This window comes from Cebus imitator, unplaced genomic scaffold (genome assembly GCF_001604975.1).
Source record: "Cebus imitator isolate Cc_AM_T3 unplaced genomic scaffold, Cebus_imitator-1.0 Scaffold18, whole genome shotgun sequence".
In the NCBI taxonomy this organism is placed as follows: Eukaryota; Metazoa; Chordata; class Mammalia; order Primates; family Cebidae; genus Cebus; species Cebus imitator.
The window spans coordinates 17787979-17814993 of NW_016107333.1; the positions used below are offsets into that span (position 1 = coordinate 17787979).

Here is a 27015-nt window from a genome sequence, read left to right on the forward strand (position 1 = left end):
TACGGACCAAAGATTAAGTCAGGATACAGCAGGCAGAGGAGCAGCTGGCCGACCAGTAACAATAGCTACAATAACTATTCCACAGTAACACTTCCTCACTCTAAATCACACTTGACATTTTTTGAAGGCATTTCCAAGCACATGGACTCATTTGTTTTCAAAAGAAGTTAGTAACATGGAAGGGACAGGGAAAGAGATCAAATTTATAGCTGACTAACAGAGGCCCAGAGAGATCAGATAATATTGCTATTGTTTTACCATTACTACAACCACTGTTTGAAGCTTTATTGAGTGCTTCAACAGGCACCATGTTAACAATCCCATTTAATCCTCACAACCACCATGAGATAGCTACTATTATTACCTCTATGGTGTAGATGAAAAGCATGGAGTATTAAAGTATTAGAGCTAAAGTGCTTGCCTAATATCACTCAGGCAGAGCTGGGATTTGAACACCCAGGTATATCTGATTCTCTAAGCCCATTTGTTCACTGGGGGTGAGGGCACAGATAGGAAGGACAAAGTTAATCTTTTGTTCACTTTTTAAAAGGATGATACATTCATATAGTCCAAAACTCAGACGGTACAGAAGGGAAATATCTCCCAGCCACTCTGTTTCTCTCTCCTGAGTTTTTTGTGTTTTATTTTATTTATTTATTTTTTATTTTACTTAAAGTTCTGGGATATATGTGCTGAATGTGCAGATTTTTATATAGGTATACATGTGCCACGGTGGTTTGCTGCACCTATCAACCTGTCATCTAGGTTTTATGCCCGTATGCATTAGTTATTTATCCTAATGCTCTCCTTCCCCTCGAGTTTTTTATTAATCCTTCCAGACATGTTTTACCTGTATTATGATAGTATGTATGTACGTACACACACACACGTTCCCTCTCTCTACACAAATGGTAACATACTAAACTACTCTTCTGTACCTTCACAGTACAAGTACCATATTCCCTACCTAGGATTTGGCAAAGGCCACAGCCAGGTAAGGGCAGGGCAAGCACTTGGCCTGGGAGCTCTGTGTCCAGTGCTTGTTCCCCATAGCACCCCCAACTCACCCACAGCAGCTGACTCAAACACAGCAGGGTTTGTTAGGCTGCCTCTAACAAACACACAGAAAAGCAGCGAGAAATGGCCCATGCTGCCTTCTGGGCAGGACACTCCATCCTGCAGAAGGGACCTTTAGGCTCACTCCTCCATCTGAGAAGCCAGGCTGCCAGCGGACGGGGCAAGTGGTTGGAATCACCCTGTCTGCCTTCTTCTGCTGTGTGGTGAAAGCAAAGAGAGCCCACTCCAACTCTCCCACATGCTGCCAGGAATACTGCAGGCTGCTGGCCAGATCTTCAGACTCTCCTGGAATGAGAGAGGTTAAGATGGAGCCCAAAGGACTCCCCCTAAAGGCCTGTCAAAGTGCCAGGTTGAAGGATGATGGGGTGCCCAGATTCCCACCTTCTTTCTGCCTGGAAGCATGCTGCCTGTGAGCCAGGGCTGTCTGTAACTGAGCTTTCTCTGATACGAGGCTTCCTGCAGTCTGAATGTGCACCTTTGGGAGAAAAGCCAAGCAAGTGCTGAAAGAAGAGGAAAGAAACGTTCTCCAGAGGACAAGAGGGAAATTCACACCCTCCACTCACCTGTAACTGCTCCCTTAGGGCTCCCTGCTTTTGGTGGCATTCTTTCTTTTCCTATAGGAAGAGGAAGATAGAGCTCTTACTGGGGGAGGCAGAGATGGCACAGCAAGGAACATGCCCCCAGAAAGCTAACAATGCCCTAGGGTAGTTCCACCCACGGGACCAAGTTATCAGGGAACTTATGGGGATGGGGTGGAATCTGGGGGTGAGCCTTCTTCCCCAGGCTGGGAGTGAGCAAGATGAAACTGAGGCCTTTACAAAATTCAGCAGTCTGGGTGCCCCCCAAACCCAGCAGTCAAGTTGTGAGCAAAGAGTTAATTCTTCCAACTGATCCACAATTTCTTGGTTCTGTTTTTTCCTGTGGGGAGAGTCAAAGGAAGAGGACTGAGGGTGGCCCCTTGACTCTATTCCCCAAACCAGGAAGGGGTAGGCAGGGGCCAGGAATGGATTTTAAAGGCAAAGTTCTCAGACCCAATGGAAATATGAACTGGTAAACTCTCCTCAAGCTCCCAAAGAAAGGGGATTTGGGTCTTTGTTTGTTTTGGCCCATAGCCACAGGACTGAAAGTCTGAATCTGGATTCTCTCAAAGGGACAGTAACATAAACCTCTACAGATGAAGTTTGAGAAAAGCCCACCCTTCTGCCAGCTTGTGATTTAGAAAGGTGCATTCATTCAACAAACGTTTACTCAGCACATACCGGCCAGGTATGTTTATTAATCGCAGGGATGTAAGATGGAAAAAGACAGGAGCCCTTGGCCTTGAGGTTTACATTCAAGTGGGCCTTTAAACCTTCGACTCTCAGAGTTAACAAAGGCCTTTGATATTCTCTAACTCTATCTCCTCAAGAAATGCAAGCCCAAGGAGGAGAGGCAGCTTGTCCAGAATCAAAGAGCAAATTAAGAACTGAGTCAGGGCAGAAACACAGGGCTCCTGACAACCAGTCAGGCTAGCACTTCCCTGAGAGGCAACAATCCCAGGCACTCAAAGTACCCCAGGTTGAGATGATATGAGGAAGATTCAAGCTATCAAATTAAGTTTCCCAAGATCTGTTCCACAGAAGATGAGCAGATCGCACTCCAGAGACCACTGACTGAAGAGCACTCTGGTCCCAGAACCATGGAGAATTCAAATATGAGGTGGAGAACTCAGAAAAAAAATGCTAAACTCTCTGGAGAGTAGAAGCCTGGGAGAAAACCAAACCAAACTCATTCTTCTATTGCCACCCAAAGACACTGTCAATGTTTTGAACTCACATGGGAAGTGTGGGCTTTTCACCCTGCCAATGTCTATGTTAAGGGAGTAAGGCAGCCTGAAACCTCTTGCTCCTAGGTCCCATAGTTCCCATTCCCCTTCCAGCTGGAAACTTATGCTGCGACCAGAGGAACCAGAAAGAGGGTGAGAACACTTAGGGGACTGGGTCCTAAGATCAAAGGCTGGTCTCGTGGCAGTACTAATAGTTCCTAGAGAGACTGTGAGGTCACTATGTTTCACTCCTCACTGGGGTGGTGGGAGATTGGCGTGATGCCTGAGTCACTACTTCAAGATGGGGGAGGGGGTGCAGGGCCAGGACCCAGGTCCTTGGAGATGTGAGCCCAAAGACCCCAGGGAGGTCAGGCTTGGGGCGGCAGGAAGTGAGAACTGAGTATGGAGCAGGGAGCCCGAGGAGTCACCCACCCAAAGTCACCCTGGGGCAACTGGTGAGGACAGGAGCTAGGCTGCTGAGGGGGCAGGGCTGGCTGACAAGATTTTGGTGGGTGGAGCCCAGAGGCACTGAGGGGCCTAGCCCAGTGTGTCTCAGGAGTGGCACAGACTCTGGCAGCAGTCCTGCCATTGGAGGGGGCCTGAGCCTGGGTTGGGGGGGGGCCACAATGTGGTGCATTTTACCTTTTTGTTGGTTGTAGCCAATTTGCTGTCAGGTTTCTTTGGACATCGAAGGGCAGGGAAAGAGGCGAAATTGTGGCCACATCAGTATGATCCTGGCAACGACTGCTGAACACCTCCAGTTGCCTACCATACAGCTGTTTGACTGAGCCAGAAGAGGTGTAATCTGGGTCACACTAGAATGCAGAATAGGGGTGTGGTCTTAATGCTTTAAGCCCATTGGTCAATGAGAAAGATGAAAGGGAAAGGGCTGTGGCCAGGCAGCAGCATCCAGAGGGACCAGTGGCCTCACAAGCAAAGCTGACCATGCAACCTCTGTCTTCGCCCACTGTGGGGAGGGACAGGACCAGCTTTCACTTTAAAAACTTCAAAAAATAAACTTTAAAAATAATGTGTGTGTATACCTTATGCATGTCTATGTGTGTGTGTATATACCTGTTCCTCCGGAGCTGTCCTCATTATCAGCTTCTATGCCAGGCCTATGATTTTGGCCTTTATTTTTCATCTTTAAATGGAGTATAAATGACATTACCTCAATTGAGATACAAATCCTATAAAAAATGGAAAAATTCATAGCATGCTTGATGATTAATGAAGCAGACTATATTATTCAACATTCCAATGAGATAAAATAATCAAAATGATTTCTCTTTTTTGGAAAAAGTTTCTCTTATTCTCCTACATGACTGTTAAGAATTTTTAAAAAACTAGAAACATGCCTAATTATCTTTAAAAACACAAAGCTTTTGGGCCAAGGATGGTGGCTCATGCCTGTAATCCCAGCACTTTGGGAAGCTGAGGTGGGTAGATGACCTGACGTCAGGAGTTTGAGATCAGCCTGGCCAATATGGTGAAACTCCACCTCTACTAAAAATACAAAAACTAGCCAAGCATGGTGGCGGACACCTGTAATTTCAGGAGGCTGAGGCAGGAGAATTGCTTGAACCCAGGACGCGGGGGTTGCAGTAAACCAAGATCACGCCACTGCACCTCAGCCTGGGCAACAAAGTGAGACATCATCTCAAAAAAATAAGTAAAATAAATAAATAAAAACACAAAGCTTTCTATTTAATAAGCACTCAAAGCTCTTTACCAGTTTAAAACAAATGCAAGGCCCTTCTAAAGTAAGGCTAAATGTTAAGTGATAGGGGAGAGGAAAAGGACATAAATAACTCCTAGTCTCATGGGGTTAATCACTAAATCCTATTTTTCTAGAATCACCTGGAATCTCTAAGCCTTGAAAATAAAACTGAATTTCTCACTCAGTACTTGGCTATGACTTGCAATCACGAAAACCAAGAATTGTGTTATATCACTGTGTATTGCTTGTTATCTGAATTCTACACTAGGCTGGGATCAAGAATTGAATCTTGCATGATTTGCTCCATAATCTGTGTGCTTCTTATCCCAGACCAAACTAAGCTTTTCATAGAGTTTTACAACTTATAGTTGGTATATAAAAGTGGTTCTCAAAAATATAGTCTCTCAACCAGCAATACCTAAGAACTTTTTATAAATGCAAATTCTCAGACTCCCCTGCTGCCCCAGCCTGATGAATCAGAAACTCTGAAGTAGGGCCCAGCAATCTATGCTACAATAAGCCCTCTAGGCATTCAAGAACCTCTGGCATACAGCAGGTAGAGAAAATGTGTTTCCTTCTGCAGATCCAAAGCCAGGGATACAATATGTTCTGTTTTGACATGAAACAATGTCATGTAATTAAAAGACAAAAATCTTCCGATTTCCACCCTCCATTCATTGTGTTTTATTTTTATGAGTTAAATAAGAAAATAAGTGGCAATCAGAGATTTAGTCTAAAAAGTGTATTTACAGATATCGGTTCTCAACCAGCCTGATCTTATACAATACCATTTACATCCTCTTACATCTTAAGTTTTAGAAAAGGATCTTCACAATGTAAGTCTCACGCACACTAGGAGTTCTGTAATAAAAGACCAAGGAGATCCGAATGTCCAAATTTACTAGAGAAAAAAAAAATGGAATCATTGGCTATATATTTTTGAATTGCATTCAACACAAAATTAAAGTTTTGAAATTTTTTCATCTTCATACTTCTAAGTCAATAGAATTCAACCAGAATGCTCCATTCTTTCAAAGCCTCTAGCCAGGCAATGTCTTACTCTATTAGTTTTTGCTTTCAATGGATATAAAGCAGAGTCCTGGTAGGTACATTTTGTATACCTGCAAAGATGCAGAACTAAACAGTTTCATCTGTTTGATATTAAAACACAAGTCATGTAACCTCAGATGGTGAGTGTAATACTTTAGCATTAGCATCAAAACATCAAATACAAAAAGATATCAAGAACACCACTAGCAAACAAAAGTAAACTTTGAACCAGGAACAGTAGTTCAGGCCTGTAATCCCAGGACTTCAGTAAGCCAAGGTGGGAGGATTACTTGAAGTCAGGAGTTCAAGACCAGCCTGGGCAGCATAGCAAATTCACATCTTTACACAAAAATTTAAAAATTAGCAGGGTGTGGTGGCACACGCCTGTAGTCCTAGCTACTTGGGAGACTGAGGTGGGAAAATTGCTTGAGCCCAGCAGTTCGAGGCTACAGTAGCTATGATCATGCCACTGCACTCCAGCCTGGGTGACAGCGCAAGACCTAGATAATTACATTCTGTCCTCCTCCTGTTTACATTAAAACACTAAGTTAAAATGCTTTCATTCAGCAGGATAAAAATTAAGTGAAATGTGACTTTGGCACTTGGCTAGAAAAAAAAAACACTAAAGAAAAAAATAAAGCAAAATGACAAATTACTTACTGAGAGAAAGTTTCTGTGACTTCAATGACAGATAAAAGGTTTGTATCCTTAGCCTATGAAGAAATCTTTAAAATTACTCAGAAAAAGACAAATGTTAAAAAAAAAGATAAAATTATTTTATAGTTTTATAAAATTACTCAGAAAAAAAACAAATGATTTCCAAAGAAAGGAGGCAATGGAGAAATAGGCACTTCCCACAAAAATAAAAATGGCCAATAAGCACATAAAAAAGATTCAAAAGCATTAGAAGCCAAAGAAATGTAATGAAAACAATATTTTCTGCTTAAAGACCACTAAGATGACAAATGGAAGGAGGAAACTGGAGATCTTTTATTGTTGGTGGGAGTATAAACTGAACCAATTTTCCTGCAGGATAATTTGAAAATGTCTATTAAAATCCCTAAAACTGTTTTATAATATTTACCTCTAGAAATTCTACTTCTATGAAATCAGTCAAAAAATGCTTGCTTGAGTCCATTATAATGTATATATAAAGTTCATTTTAAAGCACTTATTAAGTTCAATTGGCATAAAATTGAAATAATTACATTTGGCTTTAAGTGAGCAACAAAAATAAATTCTCTATATATCACTTACTCCTTTCAGAAAAGCAACCCAATACATACCTCTGTAGAAAATGTTTCTTCTGGATTTACTCAAATAACAGAATAAATCTTCATTATTTTATTATTTTTTTTTAAAAAAAAGACCAAAACGTGCCTTACAGACACCCCTGACTCAGTATGTCAAAAGGCTTAAGATTGAACTAGATCATCTAATGAAACTTTAAACTTAGTAAGAGGCTGTATGTACCTCTTTTTGTTGATGAGGTTTGAAGCAACTTGGCTTTGAGAGAAGTATGAGGAAAATTTTTCAGCCTTTGCAAAGCTGTTGAAAAACAACAAACTGTAATATTTGCTGGAAGTACAAGATAAGGGCTATAGCTTCTGTAAATTTGAATATTTTAATACAAAGTTGAGAATTTACCAAAAAGCAGAAACCAAAAGATGAAAATATGTTAGTATCCTGGAAGCAAAATAATTTTAAGGTGATGCTTAATGCATTAAGTTGGAAAGAAAAAGGCATGAAACATAAACTTTTAAAAAACAGTTTCTTATGGATGAGAAAATCTACAATATGTCAATTGGTCAAAATATCAAAGAGAAAACAAAACACCACCAAACATGCTACAGATGCAAAGAATACAAAGATAAAAGTGATGAACACAGCACAAAGTATAGAATAAAGTAAGTGCAGCACTTGTCCAATACAAAAAAGCAGATTTTGGCAAAGCAGTTATTGTTAGATGAATTGCCCTACTGTGAAACCATAATCTCCACACTCAAAAAGGAGAAGAAAACTCAGAACCAAGCAGGTCCTCAGAAAGTCACAAGCTAGTAGCTTTACTATGCTTGGTATCTTGTAGAGTACAATTAATTTTTTACCTCAGACTTTGGGTAGAACCATATCTAGGTTGTGCCCATACGTGTGTAGATTGTATGTAATGCTGGTGTGGGTTGAGGTGTCTGGAGGAGTCAGACCATCTGCCTTTTAAAGTTTTCAATGAGAAAAGCTAAGCTTTCTTCCAAATTCCAAATCTATTAACTGCACTGAAACTCAAACTTAGCAGGTAAGCAGCAGCCCAGCGCCATCCAGAGATAAAGTGGTTCCAATTTCTCCAATATACAGTTACTATGCCTCTGACAGACTGACGAGTCTCACACCTACCAGTGTAGTCATCTATTTAAGTGGCTCTAAAATATTTTAGTTACTCTATTGATTTGAAAGTCAGACTTCATATACCTCTAGGATTTATGTGTAAAAAAAAGAGCTCTCATCACTATAAATCTAGCCAGAATGCATAAACATTATTGGGGTGATAAAGGGATACTTGATACATTACCAGAAAGAACTAAGATCTCTCAGCCAGATGTGGTGGCTCATGCCTATAATCCCAGGATTGACAGGCCTTTGAGAGGCTAAGGCAGGAGTATTTGCTTGAGCCCAGGAGTTTGAGACCATCCTGGGCAACACAGGGAGACTCTGTCTCCACTAAAAAAATAAAAATAAATAAGCCAGACGTGTTGGTATGCCTGTGGTCCCAGCTACACAGGAGGCTGAGATGGGAGGAGTTCTTGAGCCCAGGAGGTTGAGGCTATAGTGAGCCACGATTGCACCACTGCACTACTCCATCCAGCATGGTCAACTGAGCAAGGCTCTGCGTTTTTTAAAAAAAAAAAAAAAAAAAAATCTGTCCCTTGTATTGCTTAACTCTATCAAAATTTGAAAACTATTCTTTTCTCATAGATAATAAACTTTTAAAAAAGTAACAAATATATTTGATTACAAATTTTACAGCACTCCAAACATTATTGTAGCTAAATAACATTGGATGCCAACTTAACTTAAATATTGCCAGGCAGATAATCAAAACATTATCCATATCTAAAAAATCAGTTTTTTAACGGGTTATCTTATTTCCACTGCACAAAAATACAGGTTACTATCAGAGTATTTTTCCTTTTTTTTTTTTTTTTNTTTTTGAGATGGAGTCTTGCTCTGTCATCCAGGCTGTAAGGCCATGGCACGATCTCGGCTCACTGCAACCTCTGCCTCCCAGGTTCAAGCAATTCTCTTGTCTCAGCCTCCTCAGTAGCTGGGACTACAGGCATGTGCCACCACACCCAGATAATTTTGGTATTTTTAGTAGAGACAGGGTTTCACCATATCGGCCAGGCTGGTCTCAAACTCCTGACTCGTAATCCGCCTGCCTTGGCCTCCCAAAGTTCTGAGATTACAGGTCTGAGCCACTGTGCCAGCCTTAGAGTATTTTTCATCTATGTATTTATTCATACATGTTTTCAACCATTTATATTTTTATTCATTCACTCACTCATTCCTGTTTTTTTTTCATTCATTCAAATAGTTTAGTATCTGCTTTACTCCAGGTACTGTTTTAGGTATAATGTATTCATCAGGCAACCAGGTGGATAAAGTCCCTACTTTCATGAAACTAATACTCTAGGAAAGGGGAGAAAGACAATGAGGCAGTAAAATACAGGGCCCGCCACAAAGTGATAGTTGCTAAGGAGAAAATTAAGTAAAAAGAGGGACAGGAAGTAGGAGATTTAAAAGTTGCAATTTTAACTAGGGAACTCAGGAAAGATTTCACTAATATGACATTTGCACAAAGATCTGAAGGAAGACAGGAAGGCAGTTATGTATGACTCCCTGGAGAATGCATTCCAGATAGAGGGAACAGCCATTGTAAAGGTTACCGAGATAGGAGCATGCCTTGTATGTTTGAAGAACAGAACGCTGGTTGCTGTAATGGAATAAATGAGGGCAAAAGGTAACCAACTGAATACATGGTGACAGTTCACAATGTCTATTAACAATTAAAACAATTTTTAATAAAGATTCAATATCAAATACTATCTATAATAAACTCGTCTGGAAAGATCCTACTTGAATTAATAGCTACAGTGACTCCAACGGACCTTACCCTATTTATCCCTCAAGTTTCATGTGTGTCGTAATAACAACACCATCTACAGACAAGCAAAAACTGTGCACTGGGAATCTGAAGAATCAGATTACACACAGAACCAGGCCATAAACTCTAAATTCGCCTGATATGGAAAGAATTAAATGAACAATTTCCCAAAATACCACAGTCATATAATATTACTAAAATAACAAAAATTCAATGTTGTTCTGAATTATCAATCTTAATTTGATCAGTTTTCTAATGACAAATCTTCTTCTTTTTTTTTTTTTTGAGATGGAGTCTCACTCTGTTGCCCAGGCTGGAGTGCAATGGCGGGATCTTGGGTCACTGCAACCTCTGTCTCCCAGGTTCAAGAGATTCTCCTGCCTCAGCCTCCAGAGTAGCTAAGATTACAGGCACGTGTGCCACCACACCTGGCTAATTTTGTATTTTTAGTAGAGACAGGGTTTCATCATGTTGCCCAGACTGGTCTCGAACTCCTGACCTTGTGATCCACCCGCCTCGGTCTCCCAAAGTGCTGGGATTACAGGCATGAGCCACCACACCCAGCCATGATCACTTATATTAAGGATACTTTCTCTAGAATGATGATGATGACCACAGCAATAGTAACACCTAACAGTGAAGACCCTATGAGGAGCCAGGCACTGTGTGAGGGAGAACTTTACTTGGATTACTGCCGATAAGCCTTACAACACCTATGAAGAAAATAAGCACTGTTTCACAGATCTTAAGTGATCTGCCCACCTCGGCCTCCCAAAGTGCTGGGATTACAGGCGTGAGCCACCACATCTGGCTTATGATCATAATTTTTTAAAAAGAGGCATGGTGGCTCATGTCTATACTCCCAGCACTTTGGGAGGCTGAGGCAAGCAGATTACCTGAGGTCGCGAGTTCAAGACCAGCTTGACCAACATGGAAAAACCCCTCTACTAAAAATCCAAAAATTAGTTGGGCGTGGTGGTGCATGCCTATAATACCAGCTACTTTGGGAGGCTGAGGCAAGAAAATTGCTTGAAAATTGACCAGGAGGTAGAGGTTGTAGTGAGCCAAGATCATGCCATTGCATTCCAGCCTGGGCAACAAGAGCAAAACTCTGTCTCAAAATTAAAAAAAGTCATTATCGGCCAGGCACGTGGCTCATGCCTGTAATTCCAGCACTTTGGGAGGCTGAGGTGGGTGGATTACTTGAGGTCAGGAGTTCGAGACCAGCCTGGCCAAGATGGTGAAACCTTGTCTCTACTGAAAATATAAAAATTAGCCAGGTGTAGTGGCACATGCCTGTAGTCTCAGCTACTCAGAAGGCTGAGGCAGGAGAATCATGGGAAGCAGAAGTTGTAGTGAGCTGAGATCGTGCCACTGCTCTCCAGCCTGGGTGACAGAGCAAGACTCCGCCTCAAAATAAATAAATAAATAAAATAAAATAGAACAAAAAGAGTCATTATCTCTTAAAGATCCATACTAAAGCATTTGCTGATGCAATGGATTAATGTCTAAAATTTAAAATAATCCAGCGACAGTGGGTGCAGGGAGGAGTAGGAGCTCAGAGGTGGAGAGGGAAAAAAAGAAGCTGAAAGTGTGGAAGCTGGATGATGGGTACACAAGAATTCTTAAGACTATATCTCCTCTTTTGTGCACATTTCAAATTTCTGTAAAGTTAAAATCAATATTTCCATAAAGAGGATCATGACTTCCAAGTGTTCTACCTCCCCCAAAATTTTGAGCCATTGGACTAGACAGATATTTATTTCTTATAACATTTATTAAATAATTTGTCAAGCCTTTATGTTTTAAGTCCCACAAAGAAAATGCAAGCTCCAATTAGGTCTTATGCTTCTAGAAATACTTGCTAATAAAGTATCTCCCACATCACTGGTGGTTAACAGATGGCAGTACAGAGAATGACAGACAACAGGAAGCCCATTGATACCTTTGTTTCCGTCAGAGGTCAACTTCTTCTCTTCTTCCTGTACTATGGACTCCTCTAGGTCCTTAGGGGTTGGGTCTAAAATTTTCACTCTTCATTGGTATAAAACACAGTCCTCCAACTATCATTATGTCCATTCCCAGGGTGGAAAGAAGACATCAAATTTCTATTGGGAAAAATGATACGTGTTATCAACAAAAACAAAGGTAAAACAAAACGTAATCTTATGTATACAGGATTGGCAAAAATTAAAATATCTGATAATAGCAAATGTTGGTATTGGGAAATTGGGAACTGGGAATCTTACACACTACTAGTGGGAGTATAAATTGATAATATTATCATGGAGTAACTCAGCAAGGTACTGCTAAGTTGGAAAGGTGCCTGCCCCTAACACCCAGTATTTCCTAAAAGAAATCCTTATGTACGTGCACAGGGAGACACAAACGGTAACATTCACTGCAGTACTGTTCATATTACAAACAAAAAAGGTACAACAACCTAAACATTCATCAACAGGAGAATAAACTGTGGCATATTCATATAGTCAAGTATTATACAGCACTTAAAATGAATTCATTCATTCAACAAATATTGATTGAGCCTACAACGTGCCAAACACTATCTAGATGCTTTGATTATCCCAATGAGCAAAACACAGCAAGATCCTTGTTCTTGTGGAATGTACATTTCAACTAAAGCTATATGTATCATAGGGATAAATATATATTTTTTTTTTTTGGAGATGGAGTTTCGCTCTTTTTACCCAGGCTGGAGTGCAATGGCGCGATCTCGGCTCACCGCAACCTCCGCCTCCTGGGTTCAGGCAATTCTCCTGCCTCAGCCTCCTGAGTATCTGGGACTACAGGCACACGCCACCATGCCCAGCTAATGTTTTGTAGTTTTAGTAGAGACGGGGTTTCACCATGTTGACCAGGATGGTCTCGATCTCTTGACCTCGTGATCCACCCGCCTCAGCCTCCCAAAGTGCTGGGATTACAGGCGTGAGCCACCACGCCTGGCAGCATAAATATTTTTTAAATGCTGAATGAAAAGTGAAAGAAAATGGAAGAATTATAGGTAAAGCATGATACTGTTTTGTGTTTTCAGATAATAATATTAATAGAGACTATTTATAGATACATACCTATGTAGTAAAACCATTTTTAAAAATCCACACATGAATGACAATAATCAAATACAGAATATTGACTACCTCTGTAAATGGAAAGAAGAATAGGATCAAGAAGAGAGGATGTGGCCAGGCACAGTGGCTCATGCCTGTAATCCCAGCACTTTGAGAGGCTGAGGTGGGCGGATCACTTGAGGTCAGGAGTTTAAGATCAGTCTGGCCAACATGGTGAAATGCCATCTGTACTAAAAATACAAAAATTAGCCAGGCGTGGTGGTGCATGCCTATAATCCCAGCTACTCAGGAGGCTGAGACAGAAGAATTGCTTGAACCTGGGAGATGGAGACTGCAGTGAGCTGAGATTGTGCCAATGTACTCCAGCCTGGGTAACAAAGTGAGACTCTGTCTGAAACAAATAAAAAAAGGAGACGATTTTAATTGTATCTGTAATGTTTTATTTTTAAAAATGCAGTGGAAAAATGACAAAACTATACAACTGAGTCATGGCCCTCTGAGTAATCAATATACTTGCCTGTGTGCTAAAAATGTTTCATTAAAAGTTTAAAAACTAGGTTGGGATTTCTGTTTCCAGTGAAGATGAAATAACAGGAGCTAGATTTAGCTTCCTCCATGAAAACTAAAGAACTGAAAAAAACATAGAAACTGTGGTTTTCAGTCATGGGCCATCAGGCAGCACAGGATAGTGATCCTGAGAGAGAGAAAACCAATGAGGTAAGCTGACCGTACTGCCTGGGGACGGTTTCCAGGCCAGGGTGCAAGCAGGGGGAACACAGGAGGAGCTCAGCATCTCTCTGAGTTGAGAAAATACAGTGGGAAGTCTCAAGGTAGTTGCAGCCCATATAGCAGAGTACTAGAGAGAAGAGGGCTGCAAAAAGGGAGTGTTGCAGCAATCTTAGACGGTCCCCCAAGTCTTCCACTGAGTACTGATCAGGACTTGCATGTAAGAAAGCTATCTGAGAACAGGGAAAGAACCCCCTGAGAGAAGCAAAGGAAACAATCCCCGAGCCCAGTACAGAACTGGGAATAGTGTGCCCAGTCTCACCATTCAGAGTGGAAAACTTCATCATTCACAGGGCACCAGAAAGAGTACTCAGAAAGGTTACCGACAGTAACCCTAAAGCCTGCTCTCATCTTACCTAGCAAAGCTTAAAAGCAAACTTCAAAAGGACCAAACTGTTTCTGAATAATTTAATACATCCAAGAACAAAGCTCAAGAATATTTATAGCAATGCCAAAAAATCCAGCACACAGAAAGGTAAAATTCACAATATTTGGTACCCAATTTTAAAAATGACCAGGCATAGTCCAGGTGCTGTGGCTCATACCTGTAATCCCAGCACTTTGGGAGGCCGAGGTGGGCGGATCATGAGGTCAGGAGTTCAAAACCAGACTGGCCAACATAGTGAAACCCTGTCTCTACCAAAAAATAAAAAAATTAGCTGGGCAAGAAGAATTGCTTGAAGTAGGACCCCCAGAGGCAGAGGTTGCAGTGATCCGAGATCCCGCCACTGTACTCCTGCCTGGGCTACAGAGCGAGACTCCATCTCAAAAAAAAAAAAAAGAAAAGAAAGAAAGAAAAGACCAGGCATGCAAGAAGTGGGAAGTATAACTCATAATGAGGAAAAAATCAATCCACAGAAACAACAAATGATAACATTAGCAGACTGGGACTCTAAAAGTTATAGCTGTATTCTTCATGTTCTAGGAGCTGGAAAAAAGAACGAACATCCTAGAGACATAGAAGATTTTTTTAAAGATTTAAATCAAATTTCCAAAGATAAAACTACAATGCCTATGATGAAAAATATCCTAAATGAGAATAAGAGCATACTAGAAGGAAAGACTAGTGAGTTTGATGACCCTGCAATAGAAATGACCTAAAAGGAAATAGAAAAAAGACAAAAGAAATTAAGGAAGGAAGGATGGATGAATGGACCAATGAGCCAGTCACTGAAGGAGAAGAGAAAGGGGGGAGATGGAATAAAAGATGTGAAGAAACAATGACCAAAAAATTTTCCAAATTTGATGAAAACTATAAACTCACAGATCAAAGAAGCTCAACAAACTTCAAGCACAAGGATCATGAAGAAAACTGTATCAAGGCATATCATAATCAAATTGCTTAATATAAATAATATTTAAAGTTGTAAGTATAACCTTAATTTGCAAAAGAAATAAAGGAATAGTCAAATATAGTTAAACTGTCAAAAGATGAAGAGACAAATTAATTCATTGGAGCAGTCAGTAAGTGGAATGATGAGGTAAGAGCACATGCTCACATGAACTGCCATACTTACACGTACGCACACATATGCTTTTATTCTCTTACTTAATAGGATCCATACTTACTGAATATTACTCAGCAATAAAAGGAATGAAATATGAAAACACCAAACAATATAGATAAGTCTCGAAAAGGTTAAGTGAAAGAAGACACACAACAGACTACCGAGAGTAGGATTCCATTTATATAAAATTTTTTATAAGTCAAAGCTATAGAGACAGAAAGCAGATCAGAGGTTGCCCAGGGCTGGGGATTAAGGGAAGGAATCAACTGTAAAACAGCATGAAGGAATTTTTAAAGGTGATGGAAATGTTCTGTTTATCTTGATTATGGAGGTGTTTACATCACTGTATAATTTCTAAAATTCATCAGCCTATTCACCTAAAGTAAGTGAACTTATGGGAGGTAAATTATACCTCAATGAAGTTATTAAAATAAACATGCAGATAAATAAGGAAGAGGAAGAAATGTATAATTTGGTGTTTCCTGGGGTAAATTAAAGGTAAGGAGGGAAAAGGTAGCTTCATCTCTAGTTTGAATCAGATAGATGTTCTCATGTAAAATAGTCATTCTTTAGAGAGAGTGTGTGTGTGTGTGTGTGTGTGTGTGTGTGTGTGTGTGTGTGTTTTGAGATGGAATTTCCCTCGTCGCCCAGGCTGGAGTACAATGGCGTGATCTTGGCTCACTGCAACCTATACCTCCCGGGTTCAGGCAGTTCTCCTGCCTCAGCCTCCCAAGTAACTGGGATTACAGGCACCCGGAGACACATAGGGTTTCACCATGTTGGCCAGGCTGGTCTTGAACTCCAGACCTCGTGATCCACCTGCCTCAGCCTCCCAAAGTGCAGAGATTACAGGTGTGAGCCACTATGTCCAGCCCCTCCATGTGTTTTTTAAAGCTCATTGTTTTTCCTTTTTAAAAGAATACAGATAAATTATATAACACACTTATGTTCTCATCATGCTATCACAATATGTGAATGAATAACCTTTTGCTAACTGCTTTAACAGAGTAAGAATTGTTGGGAAATGTTCTATCAAATCTCTTCGGAGTAAACCCCTCCACGAACTGCCTGCACAGCCACATTTTAGGCAACACCACAACCTCTTCAGCAGTGGGATGACACGGATGAGGCAGAGGTTTGCACTTGCTGGGACTTTGTGCACAGGAGGGAGGCAGGCTACCACTGTTGCCAGCTCCCTCCCTCCCTCCAGACTACAAGCCCAGTTAAGGGAAACAAAGGTTGGGGGAACAGGGAGGAGGTTGTTGGGAGGGTTTCCTCTGATTGGCAGTAGCCATCCTAATAAAGTTGACTCAGTATTTCCTCCTCTACAAATTAATTCTTCAATATATATTCTTCAAATATATTCTCACAAGGGCACAGAGATACATGTACAAGGATACCAGAAAAATGCTATTAAAAATGACAAAAAAGTAGAAACAAACAGATGTTCATAGCTAGGAAACTGGTTAAATAAATTAGGGCACATTCATATAACTGAATTCTGTTAGAACAAGAGCTGTAATAAAGGCTAACAAGTCAAGACATTCCAGGTAAGTGCATATATTATGTCCCAGGTCAAAGCAGCATGGCAAGTGGCCCTACACTCCCACCACTGCTAACCCCTCCTGACTCACCTGTAGGTAAGAGCGCAGCTTTGGTGCAAGTGGGCCTCATGACATGGTAAATATAGAGAAATCATGTTTGAGGGAAGAGTGAGTGGAATTCTATGCACTAAAATGGTGCACAGAATATTTAGTGCAATAACTATGCACTAAAATAATGGACACTGTATGATTCCTCTGTGTAGACCACATACACACTGAGGAAATTTCGGGGTGCATACATAAGCAACTTCAGTTCTAGCAGTGACTTCTGGGAAGTGGACTTGGAAGGATTTTTCACTTTTAACTGCACCCCTCAGCAATGGTTGATTTTTCTTTTTACATGCATGCATGGCTTTTACAATGAAGTACAAACACACAATTAAGAAGGCAGGCCAAATGGGGAAGCCGTCAGGGAGCAGTCCTGCAAGCCAGAGGTCACTTGCCATGTTGAAATGTAATCATCACTGTGATGGAATTAAGAGGTGGGACCATTAAGAGGTGATTAGGCCATGAAGGCTCAGTCCTCACCAATGGATTAATGCTGTTATCCATTAATGCTAGTGGGCCTAGATTTAACTGCAGAAGAGGAAACAGCAATGTGCCCAGGGAAGCAGAGATTATAGCAAGGTAGCCATAGGCCAAGGAATGCCAGCAGCCACCAGAAGCTGGAAGAGACCAGGAACCAACTCTGCCCCAGAGCCTCTAAAGACACCAGTCCTGCCAATACCTGAACTTAGGCCTAGCGAAGGTGATTTTGAACTTTTGGCCTACAAACTATCAGAGAATAAGCATGTGTTGTTTTAAGCCATCAAGTTTATGGTAACTTGTTACAGAAGCCAGAGCAAATTAATGCAATCACTCTTTAATAAGCTATTGCCCTTCAAACCAAGGACTTTGAGAGGCTTTCTGCTGTGGTCTAGGCTTCAGTTGGCATTCAAGTCTGGAGCATTAATATCCAAAGTTAGAATATATTTACTTCTGATATGATGTATTTTGATCCTGAGGATCTGGAAGGGTGTCATCAGAAAGACCCTTTCCAAAATACTCTAGACATTTGCCTGGACAGATGAGTACATCATCCTTCCAATTCTACGACATTAGAGCAAATACCTAATAAAACATGCATGACCTCAAAGAAACCAAACATCTAAGAAACAATACTCTTACTGTAGAACTTTCAGACAGGTACAGCTCCACTGGTTCCCTACTGCCCAAAGGGCGGACATCCCCACCCCTTCACCCTGGAGCTCCCTGGCCTCCTCAGCTCCTCTTCTATCCTTACCCACCTAGCACCCTACACACCTGGCACAAAAACCCATGCCACTTGTGAGACACACCCTGTTCTGACGTCCTTGCCTCTGCACAGGTGTCCTTGAGCTTGCATTTCCCTTTGGCCAGTCTCTCTCCATCTCTCAAACCCTTTAAGTCAAAACTCATCTTCACAGTAAAACAATCACCAGCCTCTCCCACAACCCACACTGCAAAGAATAGGCCATTTCTTGCTGGTGTGCTCAGGGAGGCCATGACATGCTGGGTTCAGCCTTGAACTACACCCTACAGCACCTGTGGCAGAGGACTCACAGGCCTGTCTACCTGTCTTCCTGAGGACCCTTCGAACCACTGAAGGCAGGGAGGACAGCCTCTTACCCAAGGGAACATCCTCAGCCCCATCCCACAGTGCCGGAGAGAGAAAGATGCAGCAGGGAGCGCCAGCTGCACAGCCAGGCAATCTTGCAGAACAGGCTTCTCTAAATGTGGGTGGTGACCCACTAGGAGCCAGGGCTTCAAATTAAGAAGTATGAAATCAATTTTAAGAGGACAAGCATTTTTTTTTAGTATTAAAAGAGAAAATAGTACTTAGCTTTACTATATGTAGCAGTGACTTTTTTTCAGTTTTACGTACATACAGACAGTAGACATTTACATACAAACATGTGTATTATCTACTGTTGGTTCCCAGTCAAAAAAATGAACAACAAACTGTTGTCCAAAACATCCTTCCCAGGAGGCCAAACAAAAAGGACAGTGCTGAGAAGAATTGTCATCCTGCTAGGGAAGGGAGTGTGTTACAATGGCAGGTGGGTGTGGACAGACCCCCCCCCTCCCCACCACGAGAGTGCAGGGCAGAGGATGACAAGCCGCAAGTAGTGGGAGCAGGAGCAGTAGGGCAACTCTGCCCCTGGAAGGGTCTGGAGCCTTCCCTCATCACTCTTCCTCAAGTCGGTGCTGGACACTCACCATGTGCCAGGCAGCATGAGGTGCTGGGGTAAACCAGACACAAGATAGACAGGGTCCCTGCCCCATGGAGTTCGCAGCCTTGCAAGGGAGCTGGATTATAGCTAAGTACACAAAGAAATACAGTAACTACAGGCGGCAGTAAGGGCTGTGAAGGAGAAGCACAGCAGTGAGGAGTGGGAGGAACAGGAAAGGCTTCTTTGAAGAATGAGCAGAAGTAACGGGAGAGGAGAGAGCCCTCCCTGCAAAGGGACAGCCTGAGGCAGGGCCTGTCACAAAGACCATATATCTGAAGAACTGAAAGAAGTCAAGTGGGCCTGCAACAGAGGAAATGACAGGGGTCAGACCCCACGAGACCCTAAAGGCCATGTTCAGCAGCACAGCCTTTAGCCTAAGGCAATGAGAAGCCTCTGAAAGACTGAGGCAGTAGACTGAATTGATTCAGGTCCCTTAGAATTAGGTCCCTGCAACAGGTGGATGCAGGACAGGCAGGGGATGCAGACAGGTGCCCCTTCTCAGCCCCCAACTCTAAATACAACAGGAGACATGGCCCAATGGCTCCCTTGGTGGCCCTGGACAAGACACTGAAGTTTTCTGAGCCTCGGCTTCCCATGCTGAGTCATGGTGAAAGGTCACTGAGTCTACAGGCCAAAGTCACTGCTCCTCTCATGACCACAGTGATTTCCATGGACAGTGTCATGCAACGGCGACCCTCCTGATACATGAGTCCCTGGGAGCATGTAAATGGATCAAGACCAAGAGGACTGATGGGACACAACTGCTAAGCACAACCTCAAGCTCCTGGGAGCTATCAGAGAAGACTGGGCGCCAATGCGGCAACACACACACAGCCCAGCCAACTTCCCGCAACTGCTGAAACTCCACGGCCCAAAAGCAAGTCTCCTTCTTTCCTGCTTCCTCCTCCACAAGGCCTGGCTTTAAAAATGTCAATGTGAGGCAGCAGCATGGTGACTACATGCCTTGTCTTTCTTGGAAATCACATATACCATGTTATGGCTCCTGGACCGTAACAATTATCCCCAAGTTACCAAACATCTGGGTGCCTGCTTTGGGCTGGGTTGGACCCTCTGATGCGAGCTGGGGCTGAAGAGATGAGTCACTCTTACGACTTTACAGTCCTAGAATAGATTCTTGGGAACCCCCGCCATTTTCACAAATAACTCTTTCTACCAGGCCTGAGGGGGTCAAGAGGGAAGCAAAAACTAAGAGTCAGAGTGGGGCCAACTGCAGGGCCCACAGAAGACCTATGGGAGGCAGGCCTGGAAGGACAAGCACACCCTCCCTGCCAGCTCAGCCCTCGCTCCTGCCCTTGAGAAAGGCACCTTGTCCACCTGACTCAAGGGAAGTGGAGACTCACTTCACCTACTAGCTCAAAAGAGTCAAAGTAGCGACAGTGGCAGCAATGCCAGTAGGCCTGGGTTGTGTCGCCGCCATTTACTGAGCACTTACAATGTGTCAAGCACCGTGCTAGGCAGCTCTTATTTATAACCTTAACACTCTCAACCATCCAGAGGGGGAGAGGCTTACTTACTTACATGTGCGCACACGCACACACATTCTCTCTCTCTCTCTCTCTCTCTCTCTCTCTCTCTGTCTCTCCCCAAGAGGATATGAAGGCTTAAAGCATGCATTTAGCCTGAATGCTTCAAGAAAGGAAGTACACCACGGCAGGGCTGGCCCCAGCCACACACACCTGACAAGGTGAGCTTCACCCATCACAGCACACCCTTCTCAGAAACAAATTAAGAAGCAACTACTCAAGATAGGTTCAGCTTTGCATTTATCTACTTCTAAACCTATTTGCCAGTACATAACATATAAATACTTCAACGCTTCATACACAAACAAGATAATCCTCCAACTTAGTTAAATAAAAATAGTAGGCATGATCAAACCATCAGTACCACAGTCTGAATGTCTGTGTCCCCACAAAATTCTTATGTTGAGACCCAGTTCCCAAGATAATAGTATTAAGAGTGAAGCCATGTGGGAAGTCATGAGGGCAGAGCCCTCTGGAATGAGATCAGGGTCCTTATACAAGAGGCCAGAGTGGTAAAAGGAATTTGAGGAGAAAAATACATTTAGATATATATATATATATATATATATACACACACACACACACACACACACACACACAGATGGAGGCCCCTGAGGGAACTTGTCTGTCCCTTCTGCTGTGAGGACACTACTAGAAGTCATCATCTCTAAAACAGACAGTGAGCCCTCACCAGATACCAAATCTGCTGGTGCCTTCGTATTGGACTTCCCAGCCTCCAGAACTATGAGAAATAAATTTATGTTGTTCATAAGCTACCTTGTCTATGGTATCTTATCATAGCAGCCCAAATAAACAACGACAATCTATTTGGGAGAAGAAGAAAAAAAAAACTATTTGTCAAACTCTGCTTAAAACTCTTCACTGACTCTATAGCTCTTAGGACAAAGACCAAAATCCTGCCCTGGCCCAAGGCCTGCCTCTTCCAAAGGCTATGTACCCTTCACCCCTAGTTGCCACCAGGCACTCCTTGAGTCCCACATGCAACCAGCACCCCTACCTAAGGGCCTATGCTTATGCCATTTCCTCTCCCTAGGACACTTTACTCCCCGCTTTCCACCCTCCCAGTCAATACCAACTCATCCTTTGTGTCTCAGCTCGATTGTCGCTTCTTTAGAAAGTCTTTTCTAGCCCTCCCCAACCCCTAAACCAGATCAAGATCATGAACTATATACATGCATTGCATCTCTTTCCTTTCAAACTTTCTAGCACTGGTTGGTGTTTGTTACATTTTATTTACATCTGTCCCCTGGATACTGAAAGCTCCACAAGGACAGGAACTGTTTGTCTTGTCCAGTCATATCCCCAGTGCCTAAGCACACATAGTGAGTGAGTGGGAAGATCCCGAGGCCTTCCTAGAATGCAAGGCCTTCCTAGAACTACAGCCTGGGGTCATTTCCAGCCTCTGCCTATTTCTGTGCAATCTACAAGGCAAGAATGGTTTTAACATTTTTATTTAGCTATTTTTTTTTTTTTTTGAAACAAGGTTTCCCTCTGTCATCCAGGCTGAAGTACAACAGAGCGAACACAGTTCACTGCAATCTCTACGCCCTGGGCTCAAGCAATCCTCCTGCCTCAGCCTCCCAAGTAGCTGGGACTACAGACATACACCATCACATCTGGCTAGTTTTTAAATTTTTGTAGAGATGGGGTCTCACTTTGTTGCCCAGGATGGTTTTGAACTCTTAGGCTCAAGTGATCCTCCCACCTTGGCCTCCCAAGGTGCTGGGATTACAGGAGTGAGCCACTGTGCCCAGCTAACATTGTTTAATGGTTGAAAAAAATTAATAGAATATTTTATAAAATGTGAAAATTACACGAGATCCAACTTTCAGAGTCAATAACTAAAAATCAGAACGCAGCTATACTCATTCTACGGTTGTTACTGTACTACTGCAGCAGAATAGTGACAGAGATGGCACAGTGCAAAACCAAAATACTATGTGGCCCTTTACATAAAAAGTGCTGTAACAGTGTCCTCAAAGTCCTAACTATGGGCATGAAATACAACAGACTTGAAAATACAGAACTGACTGTAAGTAAGTTCTCTCCTCTGGGGAAGGATGAATCATAACCCCCTTTTGGGATTCCTGATATCTGTTATATCTGTGGGCATTTACTGAATGGCTGCCACCTCTATGACATGAGGCAAGAATGGCATGTAATACATCTGTACATTTGAGAGTTCTGGCTGATCAGTTCCAAAGGGTCAGGGCTTACACCAAAACCAGAGATTACTGGGTAACCATTTTCTATTCATTCATTCAACAAGTGTCTACCTGGGCAGCTTACCTTAGTCAGTTCAGGCTGCTATAACAAAAACACCACAGACTGAGTGGATTAAACAACAGAGATTTACTCCTCAGTTCTGAAGACTAGAATGTCCAAAATCAAGGTGCTGGTCAGTTTGGTTCCTGGTTTGCAAAGGAATGCCTTTTTGCTGTATCCTCACAGGTGGAGAGGGAGATCTTCTCTTCAGGGTCTCTTGTATAAGGCACTAATACCAATCATGAATGCTTCACCCTCATGACTTAATTACCTCCCAAAGGTCCCACCTCTAAATATCATCACATTGGGAGCTGGTGCTTCAACATATGAATTTTTCAGAAAGACAAACACACTAGTCTACAAGTCTCCTTTGTGCCAGGTACTGTTGTGGGAGCTAAGGCTACAAAAATCCTTAGGGAACTAACCCTCTGGTGGGTAGGAAATAGGATGAGGACTCCTCTGCAAAAGGACTGTGTGAGAAGCAGTGGAAGATGGAATGCCATTGCGGTATCACAAGCATAATGCTGGACTTGTCTTGAAGGAACTTTTTAATTGAAAAGCCATGAAAAGTTAAGTCCCCATAACTTAAAGAGTTAAATAACGCTTCAAGAATGAGCAGATGCCCCAGAGTAGAACAGGTTAGGAGAATCATACAGCAAAGAAGGCTGGCTCACCACTTCTATTTTGTACTGAACACACTCTGATTGCCAAAGCCAATAAATGTTTGTCATTAGGAGCAATTTCAACAACAGGGAATGAGCATTCCCACAAAAGTGGGTTAAGAATAGGTGTACATAGCTATTCAGTTACGTGTGGCTCCGAAACCAACGCATGGCCATTTGAGCACCAGAAGGAGGAAATCATTTGCTGACCAATGATGCTCTCTTGCTCCAAAGACGGCAGAGATCTAGAAGAGCAAGACTGTTTAAGCTTCACCCTCAATCACATGCTCTCCTTCCCCCGTGTCTCAGATTCCAGTAAAGCTCCGTGAGAAACCTCCAGCACCCCTACATATACAGCAAGACACACACAGGAACTGTCAGCCTCTGTTAGACCCTTGCAGCAGTTTCCAGGTATGCCCAGTAAAAGGTCCTATGCCATCCTGGTAAAGAACTGGGCAATAAAATGTTCCTGGTGATACTCAATGTCCAAAAAGGACAGCCATCAAATACAGTAAAAGGAAAGACTACTATATCTTATCTGATCCAAAACAATATCCAAAGTAAAAAAAAGTAGATTTGTCAGAACAGACAATACAATTAGATGTTGAGAAATGCTGAGTGTATGATAGAATATATTGTTTGCTAGGAAGAACGATAGATAGCAAGGAAAACCTAGCTGCCCCCTACTCCAAGTGGAAAACTATTTGGGGCATTCTAAAGAGGCAGGACAATATATAAATATCAAAGACTGGTTAAAATAATTCTTTAAGCACAGGATGTCTGACCCTGCCCCCATGGCTCTCTCATGGAGAATATTTTCTGGTTTGTCCCTGATCAGTGGTAAGCAGGCACCAGCTACCTACCTAGTTTATCTTGGTTCTAGGAGAAAATAACGAACATCTGTTAATAAACATCACCTGCTCAGAGAGAATAAATGCATGGGTCAGAATCTGCTTGAGGGCCTCAGCCTGGAATGCTGTCAGCCCCCTGAAGCTCTCAGCTCAGAAGGCTGTTGGCCCCCCAAATAGTCCCACTTTGTTGTTCTATCTGGGTGTCTGCTTCTCAGTTCCTTCAGCGCCGCCTGGGTGGTGGTCTCTATGGCCAAGCTGGTCTCAGTAATGAGATTTTGGACACTCCCTATTCCTGGAGCCTATACTTTCAGAGAGGGTCTGAGTCTAGCTTCATGATGTCAGCAAAATTACATCCCCTCTCTAGCCTCTATTACCTCATCTGTAAAATAAGGCACCAGATCAGATCCCTAAGTTTCGGAATAAAGGAGCTTACCAAGAAATGCCTGTATCAGCTTTCATTAAGACTCACATAATAAAATATTTTGGAAATGCACAACAATATCACAGCTTCTCCAAAGAAGGCTGAAAGATGCTTTAAAATAAGAAAAATATAATACAATCAGAAAATTGCTGATTTTTCTTTACTTTTTAAGCCTCTGTGAAAAGACGTGGTATTTGTAAAATTATACACAACTAGTTAAAGCCTGAGCAGGGCTAAATCCTAACTTAAAATCTTAGAAATCAGCATCTCCTCTATGGCTCGACAGCCCTAAAGTGAAACATTACGGCTTATGGGAATGAGTTCTTGGATCTGAAAGATGAAAAGGAAGACAAATTGGTAATTTCCATACTTACCACCATAAAGTTTTTACTCCTACAGCTCAAAAGAAATAATGGTACAAAGAAATTTATCCTTCTTAAAATACACCCCTACTCCAAAACCCTGATCCCTTCTTTTGGAAAGCCTTGCCTGTGTTTCCACTTCCATTGTTGGATACAGCCAACACTCAGCCTCAGGTACTATCTTATTCTGTGACCAATTTAATTTTACATGTCAAAATAGTCCTTCATTGTCAGTGACCCAAAGGAAAATATATTTCTTTTTCTTAAAAGTAATAAATACTCTGAACCTACAAAAAGATGGATAGTGGCCGGGCACAGTGGCTCATGCCTGTAATTCCTACACTTTGGGAGGCCGAGGTGGGTGGATCACCTGAGGTCAGGAGTTTGAGACCAGCCTGACCAACATGGTAAAACCCTGTGTCTACTAAAGATACAAAATTAGTCAGGCGTGGTGGTGCAAGCCTGTAATCCCAACTACTTGGGAGGTTGAGGCAGGAGAATCACTTGAACCCAGGAAGCAGAAGTTGCAGTGAGCCAAGATCATGCCATTGTACTCCAGCCTGGGCAACAAGAGTGAAACTTTTTCTCAAAAAAAAAAAAAAAAAAAAAAGATAGATAGCATAAAATAACAAACACTGATGCACCTACCACCCAGTCCAAGAAATAAAACACTGCAAAACAATAGTAGAAGCCCCAAGGCACCCACTCCCAATCACATCACCCCCTTCCCATCAGAGCAACCACCACCACCACCTAGAAACCAGAGCTTATCAACCCCATGCATCTCTTCCCCTCCTGACACAGTATATATCCTTAAGATCTGTAGCACTGTTTTACAGGATCTTCCTAACCTTTCTATAAATGGTATCGTTCTGAACAGAATCAGTCTGTAACTTATTTCTTGCTCAATTTTATGTTTGTGAGAGTAATCCACATTGACACTTACAGCTCTAGTTCCTTTGTTTACTACCACATAATATTCCATTATATGAATATACTACATATTTGGCCAAAGACACTGCTTGATGTTTCATATGCCATGTTGTGCCTGCTATCTTCCATACCATTATGGAAAAGGTGCCAGCCATTTCCATAACATTCTCCAGAATCCTCACAACCACTAATGAGAAAGGTAAGATTTCCACTGGACCAAAGAGGAACTGGCATGTGGTGTAACTTGTCCAGTACATGTGAGCAGCAGACTCCTGCTTCAAGTTCAAGCTCATCCAAGTCTAAAGCCATACTCCTGACAATACGCCTTGTAACCCCATTTATGTAGATTCAGATTTTTTTTTAAATGAGAAAACTGATATAGTGTTTCACAGTCATCTGAGAAAAACCTGAAACCGGACACTCTATTTTCTTTGTTAACAAACATTCCATAGGAAATACACCTGACATGGGGACAGTCTGTGTGTACACTGAGGAAGAGCCTCTGGCTTTGGCAAAGTACCTCCACTGGGGTCATTCTCAAGTTTATACAGGTGCTAAGTAAGCCTGAGTAGGACTCAGTTGGCTTCCTTTGGGGAAACAGGTTGTCTGCACCCACTTATAGACAGGACAGAGGAGCCCTAGAGAACATGGGAATCAGATCCTGCTTGAATTGGCAGGAGCTGAGTTGAAAAAGCTCTAAGAATATCTCTGGAAGCAGCTCCAGCTGTTAGCAGGTCTGGGGGTGAGAGGAACCGTCCTGTGTTGACAAGGCTAGGAGCCTGCCTACTCTGCTCTCCACGTGGCCACCTTTGAGAGTGCTTTCCTATATCCCAGCCCAACCCTGCTCCCCTGGAGAAAGCCCAGCTTGCAATGCAGAAGAGGAGTGAGAGTGAAGGTGGAGGCTCACAGG

At 42.3% G+C, this 27015-nt stretch overlaps 1 protein-coding gene and 1 pseudogene across 1 annotated transcript; both read right to left on the reverse strand.

Annotated features, from left to right (window-relative positions):
* LOC119466700 lies at nucleotides 1–26398 on the reverse strand. Its single transcript, XM_037732490.1, has 8 exons — nucleotides 26237–26398; nucleotides 18442–18576; nucleotides 7125–7157; nucleotides 3524–3696; nucleotides 1821–1995; nucleotides 1641–1691; nucleotides 1459–1552; nucleotides 1–1362 (listed from the first exon to the last, which is right to left on the reverse strand). Exons 1-8 carry the CDS (start codon nucleotides 26396–26398, stop codon nucleotides 1112–1114), a joined length of 1074 nt encoding a protein of 357 aa, XP_037588418.1. The 3' UTR covers nucleotides 1–1111.
* Nucleotides 1–27015, reverse strand: part of LOC108291274 — a 36323-nt pseudogene that overhangs the window by 7102 nt on the left and 2206 nt on the right.

Excerpts from the sequence above, each read along its gene's own strand:
- LOC119466700 (XM_037732490.1), bottom strand. The coding sequence starts at position 26,398 with ATGAGCTTGAACTTGAAGCAGGAGTCTGCTGCTCACATGTACTGGACA. Across the intron at positions 3,697-7,124 it reads AACCTCATCAACAAAAAGAG|TGTGACCCAGATTACACCTC; the intron begins GTACATACAGCC and ends TCTGCATTCTAG. Across the intron at positions 1,692-1,820 it reads CCAGATTCCACCCCATCCCC|GAAAAGAAAGAATGCCACCA; the intron begins ATAAGTTCCCTG and ends CTCTTCCTATAG.